General features: G+C 41.9%; 2 protein-coding genes across 2 annotated transcripts; both read right to left on the reverse strand.

The window, feature by feature from the left end:
* Nucleotides 1–1,650: 1,650 nt before the first annotated feature.
* Nucleotides 1,651–4,499, reverse strand: ATP5ME (ATP synthase membrane subunit e). Its single transcript, XM_054054418.1, has 4 exons — nucleotides 4,395–4,499; nucleotides 4,177–4,231; nucleotides 3,503–3,601; nucleotides 1,651–1,790 (listed from the first exon to the last, which is right to left on the reverse strand). The coding sequence occupies exons 1-4, from the start codon at nucleotides 4,428–4,430 to the stop codon at nucleotides 1,765–1,767; spliced, it is 216 nt and encodes a 71-aa protein (XP_053910393.1). The 5' UTR covers nucleotides 4,431–4,499; the 3' UTR covers nucleotides 1,651–1,764.
* A 1,556-nt stretch (nucleotides 4,500–6,055) lies between these two features.
* TMEM175 (transmembrane protein 175) lies at nucleotides 6,056–19,835 on the reverse strand. The gene is made up of 10 exons (XM_054054711.1): nucleotides 19,699–19,835; nucleotides 18,945–18,983; nucleotides 17,235–17,332; nucleotides 15,277–15,328; nucleotides 13,971–14,006; nucleotides 12,679–12,762; nucleotides 11,860–12,024; nucleotides 10,510–10,588; nucleotides 8,888–9,029; nucleotides 6,056–8,354 (listed from the first exon to the last, which is right to left on the reverse strand). Exons 1-10 carry the CDS (start codon nucleotides 19,813–19,815, stop codon nucleotides 7,691–7,693), a joined length of 1,476 nt encoding a protein of 491 aa, XP_053910686.1. The 5' UTR covers nucleotides 19,816–19,835; the 3' UTR covers nucleotides 6,056–7,690.
* Between the last annotated feature and the right edge of the window lie 247 nt (nucleotides 19,836–20,082).

The following is a 20,082-nucleotide window of genomic DNA, read 5'->3' on the forward strand; positions in this document are numbered from 1 at the left end:
AGAGCACAGAGCTCAGTAGGTCATTTCTGTAGGTCAGTGGTTGCTTATCCTAACTGCTCTGCCGTCGATTCTCATGTCACCATGGGAAGCCACATGGAGCAATTTGAGAGCAATAAGAAAAACAGCAAGCTGAGACTTTTAATCTTCCTTTTATTTTCCCCTTGTACTATACCTGTTTCTGATAGGATACAGTCTGTAGATAAAGCATTTTTCCCTGCAGCTTAATCCCTGGGGCTGCAAAGTTCTTGCCTATCTTCTGCACAGAAGTTGCATCACTGTTGGAGAGTCATTGGTAACTATTTTGAAGGGAAAGACGTGACAGGCAGCAGAAGTGATCCTTTCAGGCCACATGCAAGCAGTCATTGAAGTGCAAGCACTGACGAAGCTGAGAGAAGGTGCAGGGTGGGATGAAAGGACTGGTGAGACAACATAGAGCTGCAGTCTGAGATTATCCAACAATATCCTGCAAGGTAGCACCTGTCATTCATCCATAGTACCCTGGGAAAGGCCCTAACCCCTGGCCTCCTGGGCTGGCTCATCCAGGGAAAGCATTAATGCAACAATGCAATGCCCGAGACAGGCAGCTGGTGAGAGGAAACTCTTCCCACACATGGGGAGACGTGATGAGATGCTGCATCTGCTACTCCCACTGCCTTCTCATCTGACACACAAGAGCACGTATAGCCCTGAGCTCAGGGCACCCTGCTCTTCCCTTCTGCCCCTCGCTGTGGTTCCTTTCCACTGAAGGTATTAGTCACTTAGATTCAGGTGAAACCTGGCATGGCTCCTACCTTCAGTGCTCCCCCTTGGCAACTGGGAACAGGCCACCCAAGCTAATTTGGCATGGAGAGGGCAAGCACCAAGGAACAGATTTTCCAGCATTTTCCCAGCCTTGGAAGAAAAGTGATGTCATTGCAACACAATTCAGGAGAGGTCTCCTGACCGACGAGTTGAGTGCTGTGTTCAGCTCTGCTTCAGGCATATCTGCCTATAGTCCAGGGAAGTATTTTCACCTGTGGCTTGATGCAGCTCTCAAGTCCAGGGGCAGATGAGAGGTGGCCTGTCTTTTAAGTATCTTACTGAAGGAGGTAACACACACAGACCCTTCCATTCTTGGTTTTGAAGGCACAGGTGGGGAGGTAGGGATATTAATATTAGAGCGGGGGGGCGTTTTCTCAGAGAGGAGCTCAGGGGCTAAGACTAAATTCTCCCTCCTGTGCAGGATGAGGGGCTTGCCTGGGCACAGAGCTGCCAAGGGATTTTTAATGCTGTGGTTGGATCATCATCCCAGATGGAAGGGGTAGGACAATCTGACCAAGAGAGGACCCCTTTGCTCTCCTACCGAAAAAAGAGCATGTGGGTGCACTTCAGCTGTTCTTTTGGAACCTAGCTGCAGGTAGGTTGTAAGTGGAAGTGGCTGACCTGGCACTGACAGAGATGCAGAAGCATGCATGAAGTCTCTTCAACTGGCAGAGCTGTAAGGGTGGCAGTTCCTGCAGAGAGGGAGAAAAAAACTGGCAGGGAGAGTGGAGACCGTGGTCCTGTCTTCAGCCACCTCTAAAGAATCTGGGAAAAATTCTGCCTTCTCCCAGCTAGCGAAGGTCAGCACTTCTGCTGCTGTTCTGAGCAATTCAATCAAAAAATACTAGCTGAAGTGTTCCAAATACTTTATTGATAGAATAGCATGCAGAGATCACCAATGACTGAACAGCTCAGAGCCTAGCCATGTATTTCCATGTGTGAAATTAAGATCCAATCTTTTGTTCATTTCAATATGGACTCTTCACTCGCTAGAAGAGAAGAAAAAAAACACAGTTAGGACTACTAGTCACTCCAATGCAGTACTAAAACATGGAAAGCATTAGTGGGATTCAAGGCTACTTTTAAGTATGCCATTTCTTTCTAGCCAGTTTCTGATTCCCACTTCTGCTTATTCAACAGAAGTGTATTTCACTGCTTTGCGGTAAAGGGATTTTTTGGCTTACTCATCAGTAAATGAGTTTTTGATACTGACGATTCAAATTATTCCAGAAAAAGCTATCAATCCTGGCATGGACAGTTATCCATCTTAAAAGAACAATTTCCAACAGCAGCACTGTACTGAATGACGTTTCAAAAATTGCTTTTCTAACTGGAAAACCACATCAAAAACACTGCTGGGAAAGCAGACCTGTCGTGTGTAACACTTAAACAGATTAAATATTCTGAAGAAGTAACAACAGAATTCCATTAATGCAACAATGCAATGCCCGAGACAGGCAGCTGGTGAGAGGAAACTCTTCCCACACATGGGGAGACGTGACGAGATGCTGCATCTGCTACTCCCACTGCCTTCTCATCTGACACACAAGAGCACGTACAGCAGTAGCAACACCATAGTATAGCGTTTATCTCCGAAATTAAAAAAGTTCCTGCTAAACTAGAAACCATTTAAAAGACCCATTTATTTAGCCCAGGACCAATGGAGACAAATAAAGATGGTAAAACAGCTGTGCAAAATAGCTTTACATCTCATAAGTAACACAGTTCACCAGCTTACATATTTGATTTCACACACAAGCAGCTTATTTAATTTTACAGGGTTTTGTTCAATATGAGTCTTATTTAGGACAATGCAAGTGTCACTGTTTACCAGAGGAAGAGTTACTACGTGTGTAGCTGCACTAAGAATAGCTGGGATTATTAGCCTAGTTTTTCAAGTTTTTCATAACTGTAGGCCCACCTAAAAAACTTCACTGAGGTGAATTCAAGCCAGAAAGCACACTGCTCTGTAAGAGATGGAGGGAAACCCTCCGTTAGAAATGCACAGGGGACCCAAGAAATAATCACCAGGATAAGAGACAGTATGCTGCAGCAGGCATGCTGTAGGGTGGAAGGCAATGAGAAAAAAGCAGCAGCTTTAAACCCAGCTGAACACCTTCAGTATATTTTTTTAACGTAACAGATACAACAAATGAAGACGACCTCTGACCCTATGCTAGTGATACCAGCTAAAATTTTGAGGTGCAATCACAGGCAGTTGTCTACAACTTCCAGTTTTGATCAGCAAATTTGTGAGATTTCTGTATTGCATGGAGGAAAGTGATCATAAGTTTGCTGCATCCAGCTGAATAAAGGACATCTAAGCACTGTTGAGATATAGGTACAGTTATTCATTATGGAATAATCAACAGCTTTTAGCAGTTTGTTTTCTCAGCACAAATTCAGGCAGCCTTTAGCAAGTCCCGTTCAGTTGCAAAAGCCTTTCTAACTTTCCCTCTACTGATGATTACATCATGGAAAACATCCTGAACAGCAGCACTATTTACCCTTCACATAACCCTACCCACTGCTCTGTGGATGCACATGGGTCTGCAGCCCTCTGGCTCCATGTCTGATTTTCTCCAAGAAACACTGTAGTAAAACAGTACTCCATTGGCAAGCCTGTGTGTGCACCTTATACGCGTATTCCACCAGTAGGTGCACTCTGGCATAGGATGCATAAATTAAATTGAGAAACTACCTTCTGCAAGTTCTTTTGCAATCCGCTCAAGTTCTTCACGTTTCTTCTTCTCTTCAGCTTCTATTCTTCTCTCTTCTTCAGCAATAGGCTTTAGGTAGTCTGTCAGTAACAGGATTGCTTTGAAACACTATTTCCATAACCAGGCAGAAAGCTCTGCACCCACCAGCTCACAAAAACCACACAACAATACGTGACTTCAAGCCCATGCGAGTGGGTCTGTGTGTGGCAGCTCAGCCGGTCTGGGGCAGCTCGCGGGGAATTGTGCGGGGCAGCAGGGGTGAGGTGGGGGGAGGGAAGGGGGCAGATCCCAGGGCGTGGTTCGGTGCGAGGCAGCAGGGTCGGGGGGTCCGGTGCGGGGCAGATCCCAGGGGGAATCGGTGAGGGGCTGCTCACGGAGGTCCGTGCAGGGCAGCAGATCCCGGGGGGGGGTCGGTGCGGGGCAGCAGATCCCGGGGGATGCCGGTGCGGAGCGGCAGTGCCGGGGGAGCGGGGCGGGGCAGATCCCGGGGGGTGCTGTGTGGAGCAGCAGCGCCGGGAAGGCGCTACGGGGCAGATTTCCGTGGTGTCGGGGCGGGGCGGCAGTGCCAGTGCAGCCCCCGGGGCGGGGGCGGGGCGGAGCGGGCGGTGCCGCCTGAAGGTGCCCTTGCGGCCCGCGCGGGGTGTCGCGCACTCACCATATCGCTTCTTGCCGTAGATCATCCCCACGAGCAGCGCCGAATACCGCGTGAACTGCGGAGCACAGACAAGGGCGCACCCTTCGTTTACTGCGCTCCCGCCGCTGCCACCGCCACCGCCCCCGGCGCCCCGCGGCCCCCACGGCCCGCACCGCCCTCCCCGCCCCCCCAACGCCGAGGTCAGCGCGAGGCCCGCGCGGAGCCGCTGCCGCGCTCACCTTGATGAGGGGCGAGACCTGCACCGGCGGCACCATCCTTGCGGCGGGCGCGCGGCGGCCGGAAGTGACGCACGGCAGCGGCGGTGTGCGGGGAGGGGCGGGGCTGAGCTTGAGGCGCGCGGGGTGGGGCGCGCATCCAGAGTGGTGGGGTCAGCGCTGGGGGGGGGGGAGCGTCTGCCCCTGTATTCCTCTCTTGTGAGACCTCGCGTGGAGTATTGTGTCCAGTTCTGGAACGCTCAGCGTAAGAGGGACATTGAGCTGTTGGAACGGGTCCAGAGGAGGCTACAAGGATGATCAGAGGGCTGGAGCACCTCCCACACGAGGACAGGCTGAGAAAGTTGGGCTTGTTCAGCCTGGAGAAGAAGAGGCTCCGAGGAGACCTTATAGTGACCTTCCAGTACCTGAAGGGGCTCCAGGAAAGCTGGGGAGGGGCTGTTCACAAAGGCGCAGAGTGATAGCACGAGGGGCAATGGGTATAAACTGGAGAGGGGCAGATTTAAACTAGCTATAAGAAGGAATTTCTTCCCTATGAGAGTGGTGAGGCACTGGCACAGTTTGCCCAGGGAAGCTGTGGCTGCCCCATCCCTGAAGGTGTTCAAGGCCAGTGAAAGAAGTGGTTATTTGTTATAAGTTAGTAACCTATTATTTATTTGACTATCCTGTATAGTTTTTGTGATTTTAGAACTAAAATATAGCATTAGCTTGAATAATAACTTCTAGCTCGCCTGTGCGTGAATACTTATGCTTATGTGAGGACTTTCAATAAGGCTGCAGTTAGAATGGGAAAGAACGTGACTGTATCTATGAAGCCAGATAACAAGGACTAGCGCAATGCTAAGGGAAAGAAGAACCAGCTAGGACCAGATGCAGCCTTGAAGAGGTACCCAAGGAGTCTTAAGAGCAAATTGTATCCACCAAAAGGAAGGAACTTACGTAAATAAATTCCGGGAACTGATTATAATAGACACAGGAGAGACACATTCTAAGGTAAATCTACCAAAGGGTGATGGAGATGATGAAAGGACTGGTGCATCTCCCATGCAAGTAGAGACTGATAGTGCTGGGACTATGTACGACACACAGAAAGGATCGGGGGGATCTTATCAATATTTATGAATATTTGAAGGGCAGAAGAAAAGACTGAGTCAGACTCTTCTCAGTGGTGCCCAGGATGAAAAGCATTGAGCACAAACTGAAATATAGGAAATTCCTTGTAAATGGAAAAGAAAAAGAACCCTTTTTTTTTACTCTAAGGCAGACAGGCCACTCAAACAAAACCTTAGGTCAAGTTTTCTCTCATGTTTAGGTTCTGAGATATTATTAAATTTGGGCTGGATTATGGTTATCTTGACTACAAGCTAAAAAAAACCCAAAACCAAGTTCTTTTACGTTGCAATTCACTGCTCTGCAAAGCATCTCTGTAAACACTCAAATGAAACTCATTGGTCAGATTCAGTTTCAGGTCTCATTTTCACAATGTAACAAAAGAATTTGGATCGACATTTCTTTACATCACATTAAAAATTTTTCAGCATTTCACACAAAATGACAGAATGGTTGAGGTTGGAAGGGACTGTGCTGCTTCTGAAGGAAAAAAAGAATGTCCAGCATAATTGTAATTGTAGACATCAGATTTAATTTCTACCCGCAGAGCAGAAATAAAGGGCTAGAAGCTTTGTCTTTTCACAGGTTGAAATTTATTACAAATACACATATGCATATTATGTGCCTGCTGCACAATATAAATGGAACCATAGAGAAACAAAAGTGCTTTTATTAAATATCAGAAAAATCCTGCAATCCCCAACAAGTGCAGAATCCTACTGCAAGTCATTTAACCTCAACCAGGTATAAATCCCCTTGAATATCTGAACATACTCTCTCACAAGAGGCAAATAATATTAACAATTACATATTGGTACCAAGGTGCTTCAAACCAAAAGCACAAGTGCTTCTGAAACTGATCTCAACTGAAACAAGGTATCTGAATTTGTCTTCACTAGCAATTATGTTAGGCATACTTTGCCACAGTATTTTAATATTTTTTTCCAACAACAAGAAAATCCCTCAAATGCCTTTCAATATAGCATTAATCAGGCACTAAGATAGTTTAAGATCTAAACTAATGGCTCTGCCAAAAAGAAACGTGAAGGCTAGATGACTGCTCACTCCTCCTGTACAGCCTGCTGCAGGGTAATGTTTAATAAGCACAAAGCTTATCAAACTGCACACAAGTGTTAAAAAAAAATTCAACATGCCATAGACTGGAAATTCTACAGCGTTAAGTTTCTTCTGCTGTCTTGCTGACTCAGAAATTTGTGAGATTCCTTAGTTAGCCTCTACTTAGGGAAAAACTCAACTCCCTCACCTGATGGAGAACTCTCATATGTTTTATGGGAGTCTCATACTCTGAATATGAAATCACACCTTCAGAATGACATAAGGATGTTCCTTTCAACAGGCATGAAAACAGACAAGAAAAGCATGAGAAAGCCAAACCTTTCATTTCAGATGAGCAGCTGAGCTGCTTCAGAACTAAAAATAAATTTACCTTTAGTCCACAGCTCTTTGAATGCCTGGGAAATATTAAACTACTTAAAACCTTGGACAGATAGACCCATGACTTCTCATTTGTTAAATACATCCTTTTTTAAAAGGCCAGATATGCCTGAAGAACTGTGTTCAGGTAGCCCGGAAGACTGTGTAAGGGTCACAACTGCAACTCTCATCTAAGCTCACGCTTGGAGCCACTCATACACAAGTAGTTTTCAAAATGCTATCACAAGTTTGTGACTTTTTAAATTTGTGACTAAAAAAGGGGGAAGAGGAGACCAGCAACCTGTATGCACAAACCATGATGCCCTATCCAGAAACCCAGAGGTCTCCATGTCTTCCAAGCCTCACTCCCTCTCTTAAAGCAGCACAACCAGCTGCTTCTCTTCCTGTGTTTGGTTGCCATAACAACTGCTGTATGTCAGAAAAAAAGGGCATTTTGCTGGGTGTCTGTGCACTTCTTAATCAATCATCACTGCAGCAACCTGTAAAGCAGTATTTTTTCCAAAAGGATAACTCTAAAGGAAGGAGGACATGCTTTTCTTTGTATCCCCTATTTACTCAATTTTTTCAGTTATAGGTTTTGGAGGAAGGGTATCAAGCACGACCAGCTAAAACTTAAATATGCCCTAGTTATGGCCAACATAGGCTTTGGTTTAGATCAATATAATCCACACATGAAGATAATGTGAATCAGAGGAACTGAAGTTAACGTTATAACTTCACATGCACTGCACGGAAATTTAAGACAACGTTTCAGTAGGAGACAAACATGCCTCCTCTTCTTCTAACAATACGACCTTCCGCCTGGAGAGAGACACACCATACTTTATGATAGTTAAAGAAATTCTAACAAGAATGCGCAAGGCAAGAAAGGCAAATGGGATTATAATCTGCATAAGATGGAAAATTGCTGTACTAAATTCACTTAACAAGCATGTTAGAAAGAAGGCTCCAAGGCTTACGCATGGATAGAGAGCCAGCTTGGCAAACATAAAGGCATGCTCCTTTCCACCGTATCTAGCAAAAGGATGCAAAGTCTCCCTTTCATAGAGGAGGGCTGTAGTCCATATCGCAAACTGAAATATACTGGCAAAGAAAGTGATAACACAACTGACCTGAATGGCTTCTATTTCATTGTGAGACCTCTCTGCAAATTCACTGGTCAGCTGGTAAGCTAGTGGAAGCCCACCAATGAAAGCCAATGAAAGTATGTTAAGCAATCCCATTAATCGTGTAGCTTTTGTTACATAAAGGAAAAGTGAGTGATGGACAAACCACAGGAGACCAATTGTTACAAATGAGCCAAAGTAGGCAAGGTAGTTTGGCCCATATTCACTTAAAGCTTCAAGAAGGCTGCCATGGAACTTCTCCTCAACTTCTCTGGGATCAGGGACGTTGTCTTCACTGTGGAGAGAAAGCTTACTTTATTTTGCATATTACTGTTATAAAAACACACCTGAAGCAACACTGAACTGCTTTATTCTGAGCAAGTAGGAAACAACAAGCATCTGCTTTGTACTTCTCTAATTTGTAACTTAAAAACAGCATTTCCAATAACAGCTCTGCAAATAAATCAGACCTGAAAGGAAATCTGAAAGAAAATTAGGTTAGTGATAACATTGCCACAGTGACTAAGCAGCTTCTGTTGATAAAAACCTTTTATCTGAAAACATGACTAAGCAAAAAAAGAAAGCTTTCTTCTCCAAGACTCCCCATCCCAACATCCCATCATAGACTGATGGTCACTACTGCTGAAATGTGGGCGTGAGAAGTATCTTTTGTGTTCTGTATCTTTCCAGAAAATCATTCTTAATCATTCAGTGTAGGTTTTAAAAGTCAAAGATAACGTTTGCTCAATTTCATTTCCTCAAATACTACAGATAGACAAAAGTTAATATATTTAAGAACACAAAGTAAAAGACAACACAAAGCCTTACCATATATCCAAAATGAGCAGAGTTGCTACAATAGCATAGACTCCATCACTGAATGCTTCTACCCGTTCCTTACTTAGAGGCTCACTAAGGTAAAAGGTGAAAGTTTCTAAGCTATGGTGCTCCTCCTCTTCATCACTGTGACCTGGGAACAAAAGATGCGTAGTGTACTAGATGTGTACAGATGTGTACTAACGAAAGCAAGGTAGTTAAACAACTTACTGTGACCTCCCTTTCTCTTTCTCCCCACCTGCCAAAATCTTTCTGTAGATAGAAGGGTACTGTTCATCCACACAGGTCACTCACTCTGTGCCTCTCCCTGAAGTTATTATTGCTTTCAGGACAAGTGCTTCAGGGACAAAAAAAGCTCTGTTTCTTTAAACCATATGGCAAACCATTTCCATTAAGTGAATAATGACTCAAAGCTGTAACTGAACAAAACATCTGAGCTAAACCAATCAGATGCTGTGCTGCAGGAAGTTATAGATCCTATAAGACAGTGCTGAGAACTTATATTACATGGGAGAAAAAATTCCTGGAGCACATGGCCTGCACTCAGACATCAAATGGCTTGTTTTGAAATACATCCAGTTTTTGGTCAAAAGGTTGGGTTCTGGAGCTTTTACAGGAAATAACAAACACACCTCTAAAGACTGGAGTCTGAACTGCCCAGACTAGCTAGCCAAACTCCACCGGTTCAGGAGTAAAGACTGGATGAAGAAAAGGTTTACCACTTCCAGAGGAAATAAGGAGAGGAACTGAATGAAAATCAAGTGTGATCACAACTCCGTTAATAAAGCAGTAATTTATGTCAGCTGTCTAACAGGGTGAGAGCTACATAGACATGACCTGAGTGCAAACTACAGTGCCCTGTCACAGTGGGCACAGGCAATAATTGTGTTTATTCTCTGGCTCTGAAAGTATGGCTTTAACCCTCTCAGAGCATTTCTGCCCCATGTCTATGACTGACACGGAGGAGTCAAAAGTCTGTCTCCATTTGCAGTGTACACAGGTGGACTTGTACCAGGCTGAACAGCAGCAGCACAACCAAAAAATTGTTATTCTGACTCACCGTGGGAGTGCTGATTCCAAAGACATGATCTGTTAAGTGTTTTTGTGGTCAGTTACATTAATGAGATTTAAGACCCTAAACAGTTAATTATCTTGAACAAAGTTTGATTTGTAAGTGCTCTGCTTACCAGTTTGACAATGTGGGACCGTACAGAAATGCTGGGAAGAAAGTGATACAGGCATAGAGCTTCCTTCCTATATTTCAAACCTGGGCTCCCTTTTTAGACAGGAAAGGGATAGATGGCCTGCAGCCATCATTCCTGTATGTGTGTGTGTGCATGCACGTCCATACTCACAACAAAACAGAGAGGTTGTGCACTCAGAAATTATCTTTGAATGGTTTTTGCCTTACACAAATCAAGTCACAAATTAAGGGAAACCAAAGAGTAAGAGAAACAAACCACTTGGAAGCACAGCAATAAATCCCCAAATCACTGTGTTTCAAGAACGAAAATGGAAGCAGAACTAAAATTACTTCATTCCAGGCCATTGGGATAACATATTGACAACTTAATAACATATGTGAACAAAACCCTAAGAATATTGTTACTTACCAACAATCTTGGTTTTACACCATGTAATGAATCGAGTGAGGTGCGGAAAAACGATTACGAGCCCAAGAAGTACATAAGACTATAAAGAGGAAAAGGAACACAGTTTAAATCTAGTTTTAAAAACATAGATTACATTCCAAGTTTAACATGAATCATAGAATTACTAGGTTCAAAAGACCCACTGGATCGAGTCCAACCATAAACATGAACTATTACTCTCAATCTTTAAGCATAATCACATAGAGAAAAAAAAATCTTGGGAAAAGGTTCACCTGAAATGCACATGCACCTCCTGAATATTGCCCGTGCAATATAACATTGCTTCTTCGTGGCTATTCCAGTACCAGTAATGAAGCAAGCTAAAATAAGAAGGGAAGTAATTCTGCTAACAAAAATGCAGTAGTGACTTCCTTGGAAGTTGGAGAACTATTGTATGTGATCCTTATGAGTCCCTCCCAACCTGAGATACTCTGATTCTGCTTGTGTCCAAAAGACACCTCAGTGGGTCATAAGTGGTTCACAGGCTCTGCACAGGTCTAAGCAGAGAAGAACTTGGAGACTAATTTTGTTGTTATTCATATAAAGAAAAAACACTAGTGAACAAAGTGAGTGAAAAAAGGGAAGCAAGGATTTAAGAGGAAAACAAATTTTCAGTTAAAATTAGGCCTTTTCATGTTTGGACTCATAACTTTCCCCTTTATCAACAACAACCTGTGTCCTCTCAAATCTGGGGATTATTTAAACACTGCTAATTCCCATGGAATCTTTCTCAAAATTCATGTTTTCCTTAAGAACAAGACTGAGGAAAAGAAACTCAGGATCTACCCAAAAACTAGCTTTCCGTTACAAGTGGGTGTTCTGAGAAAGATAAAAGCTATTAATAAGTAGGAACAACTCACTGCCATTTAACAACAATAGCAAAGAAAAAGGCTGCATAATAGTAGGCTTTAGCCAAACACATTTGTTTTGAGATGCAGGTTGGTCTGCTCATTCTGTTTGCTCTATTTCCTGAGTTACTGCAGCAATTCACTTGCCTTCAGTTTGTGCAATGTCATGTTTATTTATCTCACCTACCTATGATAAGCAAGATGCTAAGTTACAGTTTAGAAGAGCAGAGTAAGTAGCAGAATTTTCTTCCAAAACTATCCAAGCCCATGGATCAAATTACGAATTAGTAACTGTGGACTGAACACCTCCAATGCAAAAATAGCAGCCATGATTACTACACCACAGAATTAGCAACTTAAAGTCTACATATTTAATGTGGACATCATTATTTTAATACACGGTCCTAAATACAACTAATATAAACTGCTGCATCAAAGGTTGCAGTTAACTGGCAGAACTTACCAAAGGAATAAAGAAAAAAGAAAATATTGCTGCTAGAAAGCATAAAATTGGTCCTCTTAGGATAATCTTTAAGATATGGCGTTTATAAAAATTCTGATTTTCAGACACCTGTATCCGTTGATTCAGCAAGTGTGGGTGATAGAATCCATACGCTACTATCACAGCCTGGGAGAAAAGCATTACTGAAGTTATTAACACGCAAGTATACACAGCGTTTCAAATATAAGCTGGCAAAACTATAAATGAACACACTTTCAAACTTATTCCTGACACCTGCATGGTGCATTGGTCTTAGAAACTCTCAGATTTTACAATATGCTGCATGTCAGGATTTTAAGTCTCCTCTGCAGAGCTTGTCATGACCAGGAATCTTCTATGAAAAGGAATGAAGATCTCCACAACAAGGAAGTGACAAGGCCCTGCACCAGGAGAAAACCACTGCCATCAGACTGAGGCTTGAAACCCAGTTTTACTTAGTCAAAACTGTTCAGTAAAAGCCTCAGCAGCAAAAGTCAATTGCTATTCCCCAAAGGCATTTTTATTTAAAGAGTGGGAAAAGAATTACTATTCTGTGGACGTGAAGATCAGCACACTTAGTTGCATAAAATCAGCTTCACAGGGAAGTGGCAATGCAAATTTTCATCATGCATACAGACACTATGCTATCACAACAGGCACAACTTTGAGTAAGAATGCTATATGTACAAAAAAGACATTTAGCAACTTATATCCATAGTTAAAAATGTAATTTTCGTTCTACAACGAAACGTTCAACAAAATCTATTTAAAAGTGAGAATATAAAAGCATAGCTCCAATACCTGTATAAGGCCAATGACAACAGCACAGACACTGAACAGAAAAATGCCAAAAGGTACGTCTGGAAAGGAGGCCATTAAGGAAAACTAGAAAAAATGCAACTAATCAAATATTTAATTAAGAAGCAATGTAGGAATAACACTCTTCATTTAATAAGGAAATTACAAAACCTGAATAATACTTCAATATCATCCCACTAAATGCAATTACAACCTACAAATATATGCAGGCACCCCAACCAAATGAGTCTAGAGACGTGGCTTTGCACTCATGTCAATATCACAAAGCCATAACCTCTCTGACACTATGTCTCCATAATAAGTATAGATTGGCTGGTAGCTGAGCATAAGGATTAACAGTGGTTTTGGTGGACAAGATGTTTGTAGCTCCGAAAATTCTTGATATTAGGATACTTTTTTGATTCTTTTAACTTCTCTACCTCCATGGCTCCCTGTTGTATTCATTTCTGCAGCTACATTACAAGTTAAAAAAAAACCCAGCAGGGAGTAGTATTGAGGTACCACTGTCAATTTTCTAAAACTTACTTCAGCTTCAAGGCAAAGTAAAAAGCATGTGCTCTTGCTGATAAAGATCACATTACTGACCACAGTCTTATTCTTTGCAGACTAGTATATAACACAGAAATAGCCACAGTGAAACAGGTGCCTGTCATACAAATCTGTTCTACACATACAATAATAGTCAAGATGTATTTTAAGCAGCTGTTCTGTTTTGCTAATACTGTGTTCAGCTGCAAATATTCTTGCTAGGTCTAAAGGCTATCTGACCAGAAATTGTGCAGAACATCAAATTTGCAGATTTAAAATATGAATGATTAGCTGCCAGAATCAACCTTGCTGAATTAAGTCAAAAGTGATACCCAAATCTCCAGTCTAGGTAACAAAAGGAAAATGTTTCACCTAAAGAGGAGCTTGAAATACAGCTTTAGTTTCCTTACAAAATTGCAAAATTTTCAGCAGGCAACTCTGACACTTTTTGAGACAGGTGCTTTTTAAAAATTTATCATAGGAAACTATGACTTTCTATGATTACCATTTTTCTTCAAGAATACTGATTTTTCTGCCAGGTCTATAATTTATAGTAATTGAAATTTAAAGCCTGTCCTCATAATTTTTAAAAAAGTAAGACTTAACTTTAACATTACAATGGATTCAGCGTTTATAGAATAATAACATTTTCCTAGGTTTTTGAATACTTTGGTGAAGTCTTCCCAAATAAATACAGAAAAAAAATTGTAATTTAAATATATGTCAAATTTTAGAAAAGTACTTACTGTGTAAGGCAAGAAAGTTATGATCATCATACAAGCCTAAAACCAAAAAAAGCACATTGAAACACTAGGTAAAATAGAAAGCAAGCAATTTCCTCACTAAAAACGTGTCAAGACAATGCAACACAAACAGACTAAATGTTTGCACTGTGTCACAAAAGACTCCACATTTCTGAAGTTGCTGAACTTTGACTGCAACAAATGGCTACTTAGGTGCACACCTTCCATGTTTGCTATCTAAACTGTACAGGCATATTTTAGAAAGCACTACAGTTTTGTTACCAACACCACAGGTAAAAGCTTTCTTATGGTTTTTAATAGATTTATTTCTAAAGTAGCAATGCCAAAAGTACCAGACCTCCTAAAGAGATGATTCTGATTTGTAAAAGACATTCCTCTCTCATCACAAATACTTCATATATAAAAAAGCCAAATGAAAAAAAAAAAACCCAACACCTCAAACACAAAGAAATGCATCGCTTTGAAAGCTACATTAGATAACAATTACGCCCCTTAAGCTAGTCCTCTAACTTAATTTCCAGTAATGTTATCTTTTGGAGTTTAAACTCAGTATTTTTATTAACAAAAATAAACTAACTGTGTGGTTGCACACAGTAAGAGAACAGAATTTTAAACAACACAGTAAAACACAAAGCTCTAGCTCAAAATAAGAATACATTCACCACTGCAGTATCCCATTGCAGCTATCAGTAACCAAGATATACAAGGTCGCTCATTAAAAAAAAGACTCAGATAAATGAAGAATTTTTAAGAGATAAGGTTTAGCCAAGTGTAACTCTCAAAACAGTGATTCGGAGATTGATCTCTCAGTGGTAGTTTTTAAAAGAGTATATAACCCTCTGTTTCAAATAAGCCTCAGAATTAATTTCTGAGCAACTTAAACAGAGAAATGACAGAAAATGTAATTCAGACCTATCACTAAGATTTTTTGCCACAAGAGACATAGCATTTCATTTTCTTAAGCCTGGAGGACAGATACTTCAGCTGGACATAGATTAATAGAATCAAAAGTTGTGCTGTATCTGCCTCTTCAGTTTCCTCAGATGAACTTCAGAGTAACCTGTGGCAGAGATTCTTTTCTGGCTTACAGTAAAACACATCCAAGATAAAAGCAAGTTAATTATCAATAGGCACTGTGGAATGGAGAAATTTAAGTTCTTTGTATCTTCCCAACTTGGAAATTTGGCAAGAATTATGCTATTTAAATTAGAAACTTTAGGATCTGTATATACAGAGCTAAGAAAAAGTGATTTGTACTTCCTAGTCCAGCATGTCTGACAAGACTCACCAGATTTAGAAGAGCGAGGACATCATCTATAAACTCTATCACCTGAAACAACCTGTCAAGTTAAGGTAAGATACCATGAACAAGCCAGGTCACAAAATATGTTTTACAACACTATACAAATTGTAGATTTATTCTATTACAGTGGAATCTGACTTCCTTTGCCCCAGAATTTATACAAGTCGTCTAGGTACTACCAAAATTCATTAACTCTTACATGGAAGTAATTTATTACAAAAATTTGAGAAGCAAGATATGAATAGTCAAGTTCAATAGTGGAGCAGTTATCAAGAACCTAATTTTGATTAACAGGACAAGTGACATGTGATGTAGCAAACTGGCTTTTTTTTTCCCTACTCTATCCTTCATCTACCCCTGAAATTATATATTTACTTTGAAGTAAATTTCACTGTTGTTAAGAGCCAATTCATCTGCAAAGAATTGATCTACATGTCAGTCTTGACCCACTGAATCACATACCAAAAACCTAACAAGGCCATAAGCTACAAATGGATATCATTCCTTGGAAAATGGAAGATACGCGGGTGATTCGGGAGGAGGAGCTGATGATGATTCTCTGAAGGACTTGCTATTTCACTATAGGATGAAATGTCACAGAGCAGGCCACTGGTTTGCTTTCTCCCACAGCAGTTCTTTTCCCAGAACAGCTCTATCTTCTGACACCTGGCACCTGGGACAGGATAGCCAGCAAACTGTTAGTGAGCTGCACAAGGCTTGGGAGCCACAGGACAACCATCACTACCTGACAATAAGTCACCTATTTGCTTAAACACAGGCAAGGCCCAGAAGTAACTGCAGGAGGACAGTCTGCGCTCATTGCTCAAGCAAGTGCTTCTGTAGCATTAACAAAGGCAGACTTTCACCAGCACACACTGTTCACTGCTTACACAAGAACACTAACAAGTCTATTTGACAGCACTGCAGGGATCTTCCAGAGCAGATCCAGATGTTCAGCGTCCATCTAAGGTCTCACATTGTTCTTTGTCTCACATGTCATTGTGAAAAGCTACAATTCCAATTTTCTCTGAGTTTTACTTGGGAGAACAACAGCAAGTTCATGCTGTTAGAGCCAGAAGAGTTTCAGAATTTTAAGGCTTAAAAATTATTTCTCCTGAAGATTCAGCATAGTTACTATTAAGCAAAGAAAATATGCTTTTCTTCTAAACTGCCACACAGTTCAAGAAATTCCTGATCCACAAAAGGGTTACTTAGAATCATCAAAACCAATCACCCTCCACAAAACCCTAAGCTATTCAAAGACTATGCCTCAGTATTTACTTATGTAGGCAGAGAAAAGCAATGTCATAACAGCACTGATGTGAAATATCAGCATCAAATAATGATTAACAGCTTGCACACCTCTAACTGAATGTGCTCAATCTACTTAAGGAAAGAATGTTATAACATTTGTAAATTTCAAAATGCAAACAAAACCCGCCCTGACTGCAATATGATGCCTGCAAGTCAATTTCCTTTTAACCAGGAAGCCACAGGCAGGGAGTTGTGTCCAGGGCCCTATAAAATGCAGCATCTGTAACATTACAATTGATTTTGTGAGAAGCACTGCTGAGGACAGAGAGACAGGTTTTAGGCCAGCTATAGTACACCAGTTTCTCTATTTGTGTACCACACAAGTTACAAAGTTAAGTATACGTTAGCAGCATAATTAGAATTTTAATTCCATCTAGAACATGAAGTAAAATGACTCTAATTTAAAAGATCTATAATACTTGTTTTTTATCTGTATCACTGTGCCAGTGGTGCAAGAGTACAGTTATTTGCCGCTCAGGGAAGCATTTCTTTACCATTCATTTTTTTTATATAACCCAACAAAAGACAATTCAGAAATATATCAGCCAGACAGAAATGTATCAGACACACATCTAACTCTTTAAACAATGCCTTTTCTTTAACTTTGGAGTTAAATGCTGTTTTCCTACCTTACATGAGCTGCCCATGCCACCGTGACTATTAAGAAGGTCATCAAGTAGACTGCAATTTTTGCTAGAAGAAGTTGCTGAACACTTTCACCTAGTTTCTGAAACAGGAAGTGACATCCACAGACAGAAAAAGAAAGTCAAATGCTGCATTGTAAAATTATTAGCAGTATCTGCCAATGAGGAAGGACATGCAGTCATGCAACAGATTTTTTTGAAAATGCCTGCCAAGAATGCAGTTCTCTTCCAACAATCTTCTTACCACCATGCAGTGTGACTGGTTTATTAGACACTTGCAAATATGCTGAAATGAGTAGTTAGGGGCATAAGATGTACCAACACATCTCTTGGATCTGTACAAGCACTTCCCAAAGCTCTGGTTCTCCTCCCGATTCATTTACGCACTGTTACTGTGATAATGCATTTCAGAGGAAGTTTTCATGTGCTGATTGTAAACAATGAGGAAGGGAAGGGATTAACTATTTTGCATTTAGCCACAATGGCTTAAACAGACTAATGCAATGTGCATCTTGCCAAATGATCACACTTAAGCTTCCTGTACTAAATGAGACAAAATATCTGTGCTTAGATATATCTCTTTAAGAGCAGAAAAAGAGAAAAAAAGAACCTGTAAACTTTCTCAAATGTTTATGCTCCCTAACATTCCTGTTTCTTTCATAATTTATTTTCTGTAGTCTTCTTTCCCCACTTTTGCGCTTGTTCTGATTACACTTATTATTGATGTGATTTTAAAACCAATTTTCAGCTTGCACTATGTAAGTGGCTTCTTCTCTAAGTGATGATTCCTTACTAAAAAGAACAGATGCTTTTGGAAAGGTATTTTGGTCAGATAGGCAATTAATTTTTCATACAGAAGTAACTAGATAAAATCTACGGCCTGTAATATAAGGCTCATTCAAGCTTTATATCACAACTTCTGCAGATTACCCACATGTTCAGTATTTCAGTTTCTACCCTTAAGCTCAACAGCTGCTTCCCTTAGGGAAAATTTCTGTTGACTTTAATGTTACTCAACGGTATGGGCTTTTTTAAAGTCTGGAACTTGTGATACTGAAAATGGCAGCAACTCAACTCTCTAAGACTTGTTCTGGAGTTTTAGAAAGCAAGCATGCTTTATCAGGCCTGGGCAACACAAGGCAGTGATCTCCATCAATCATGTGCAATGAGACAAAAGGTGGTTAATGAATATATTTCCCATTTACGTGCATATGTATAAATTTTTCCAGAAATCTTACACATATTCTATTACTTTACAAGGACTAATTGTAATGTTGTTACGAACTTCACTACAGTCAAATCTCTTGCTAATTTGGCTCTTTGGAGCCAGCTCTGCCTGACCTTGCATGAGATAGAAAAACACTGCAAACAGAGATGATTATAGAAGAAGACACATCTGTTCAGCACAGATCACACAAGACGTTATCATCTTCAAAGAACAAACAATGTTAGAGAAAAAAAACACTGTCTGAGAGAAATCATGTTATGAGAGGTATATTCTGCCTAACTTTCAAAAAAATACAATTACTTAGGTGAAACCTAACTCTACTTCAGCTTAAATCAAAAATATTTTACTTTTTGTGATAGTAACTACTTTTGGTATCTCTTGAAATGAACTGGCGGTGCCAAATTTGAATGTTACACGCACTTGCAAGGACATGACAAACAACGACAACAACAAAAGACGCATGATACCTGATCCGGATGTATTTTTGTGTGAGCCACAGGCAAAATCTGAAATAACAAAACTTTATTAATATGTGGCGGTTTTTTCCTTATTATAGAACCATGGAATGGTTTGGGTTGGAATGGACATTAAAGGTCACATAATTCCAATTTCCCTGGCATGGGCAGGGACACCTCCCACTAAATCAGGCTGCCCAAGGCCCTATCTGACCTGGCTTTGAACACCTCCAGGGACGGGGCAGCCACAGCTTCCCTGGGCAAACTGTGCCAGTGCCTCACCATTCCCATGGTGCAGAAATTCCTCCTTATGTCTAGTCTAAATCTGCCCCTCTCCAGTTTATACCCATTGCCCCTCATCTTATCATTCCCTGCCTTTGTGAACAGCCCCTCCCCAGCTTTCCTATAGCCCCTTCAGGTACTGGAAGGTCGCTATAAGGTCCCCTCGGAGCCTCCTCTTCTCCAGGCTGAACAGCCCCAACTCTCTCAGCCTGTCCTCGTATGGGAGGTGCTCCAACCCTCTGATCATCCTTGTAGCCTCCTCTGGACCCGCTCCAACAGCTCCATGTCGTTCTTATGCTGAAGACTGCAGACCTGGACACGACACCCCAGCTGAGGTCTTACAAGAGGAGCAGAGGGCAGGATCCCGTCCCTCAGCGCTGGCCCCGCTCTCTGGGTGCAGCCCGGGACCCGCTCGGGGCTCCTGCCGATGCCCCGAAGCCTCTCCGAGCCGCGAACGCTCCCGGGACGCGCCTCCCGCGCTCACCATGACGGTGGCGATGATGGAGAGCAGCGCGTCGCTGTAGGCCAGCAGCCGCTGCGAGGTCTGCGCGCTGCGGCCCCGCTCCGGGACCGCCACCGCCGCGCCGCCCGCGGCCGCCATCGCCCTGGCGCCAGGAAGGGGAGGGGACAGCGCAGGGAGGGGAGGGCACAGAGGGAGAAAGGAAAAGGAGGGGAGGGGAGGGGAGGACAGGAAAAGGAGAGGAGGGGACAAGAGGGAAAGGGAGAAAAAGGAGGAGAGGGGAGAGAAGGAAGGGGAGGAAAAGGAGGGGGAGAGGGAGTGGAGGGCAGAGAAGGATGGGGAGGAAAAGGAGGAGAGGGGGAGGAGAAGGGAAGAAAAGGAGAGAAGGGAAGGCGAGAGAGGAGAGAG

Source organism: Cuculus canorus, chromosome Z (assembly GCF_017976375.1).
Source record: "Cuculus canorus isolate bCucCan1 chromosome Z, bCucCan1.pri, whole genome shotgun sequence".
In the NCBI taxonomy this organism is placed as follows: domain Eukaryota; kingdom Metazoa; phylum Chordata; class Aves; order Cuculiformes; family Cuculidae; genus Cuculus; species Cuculus canorus.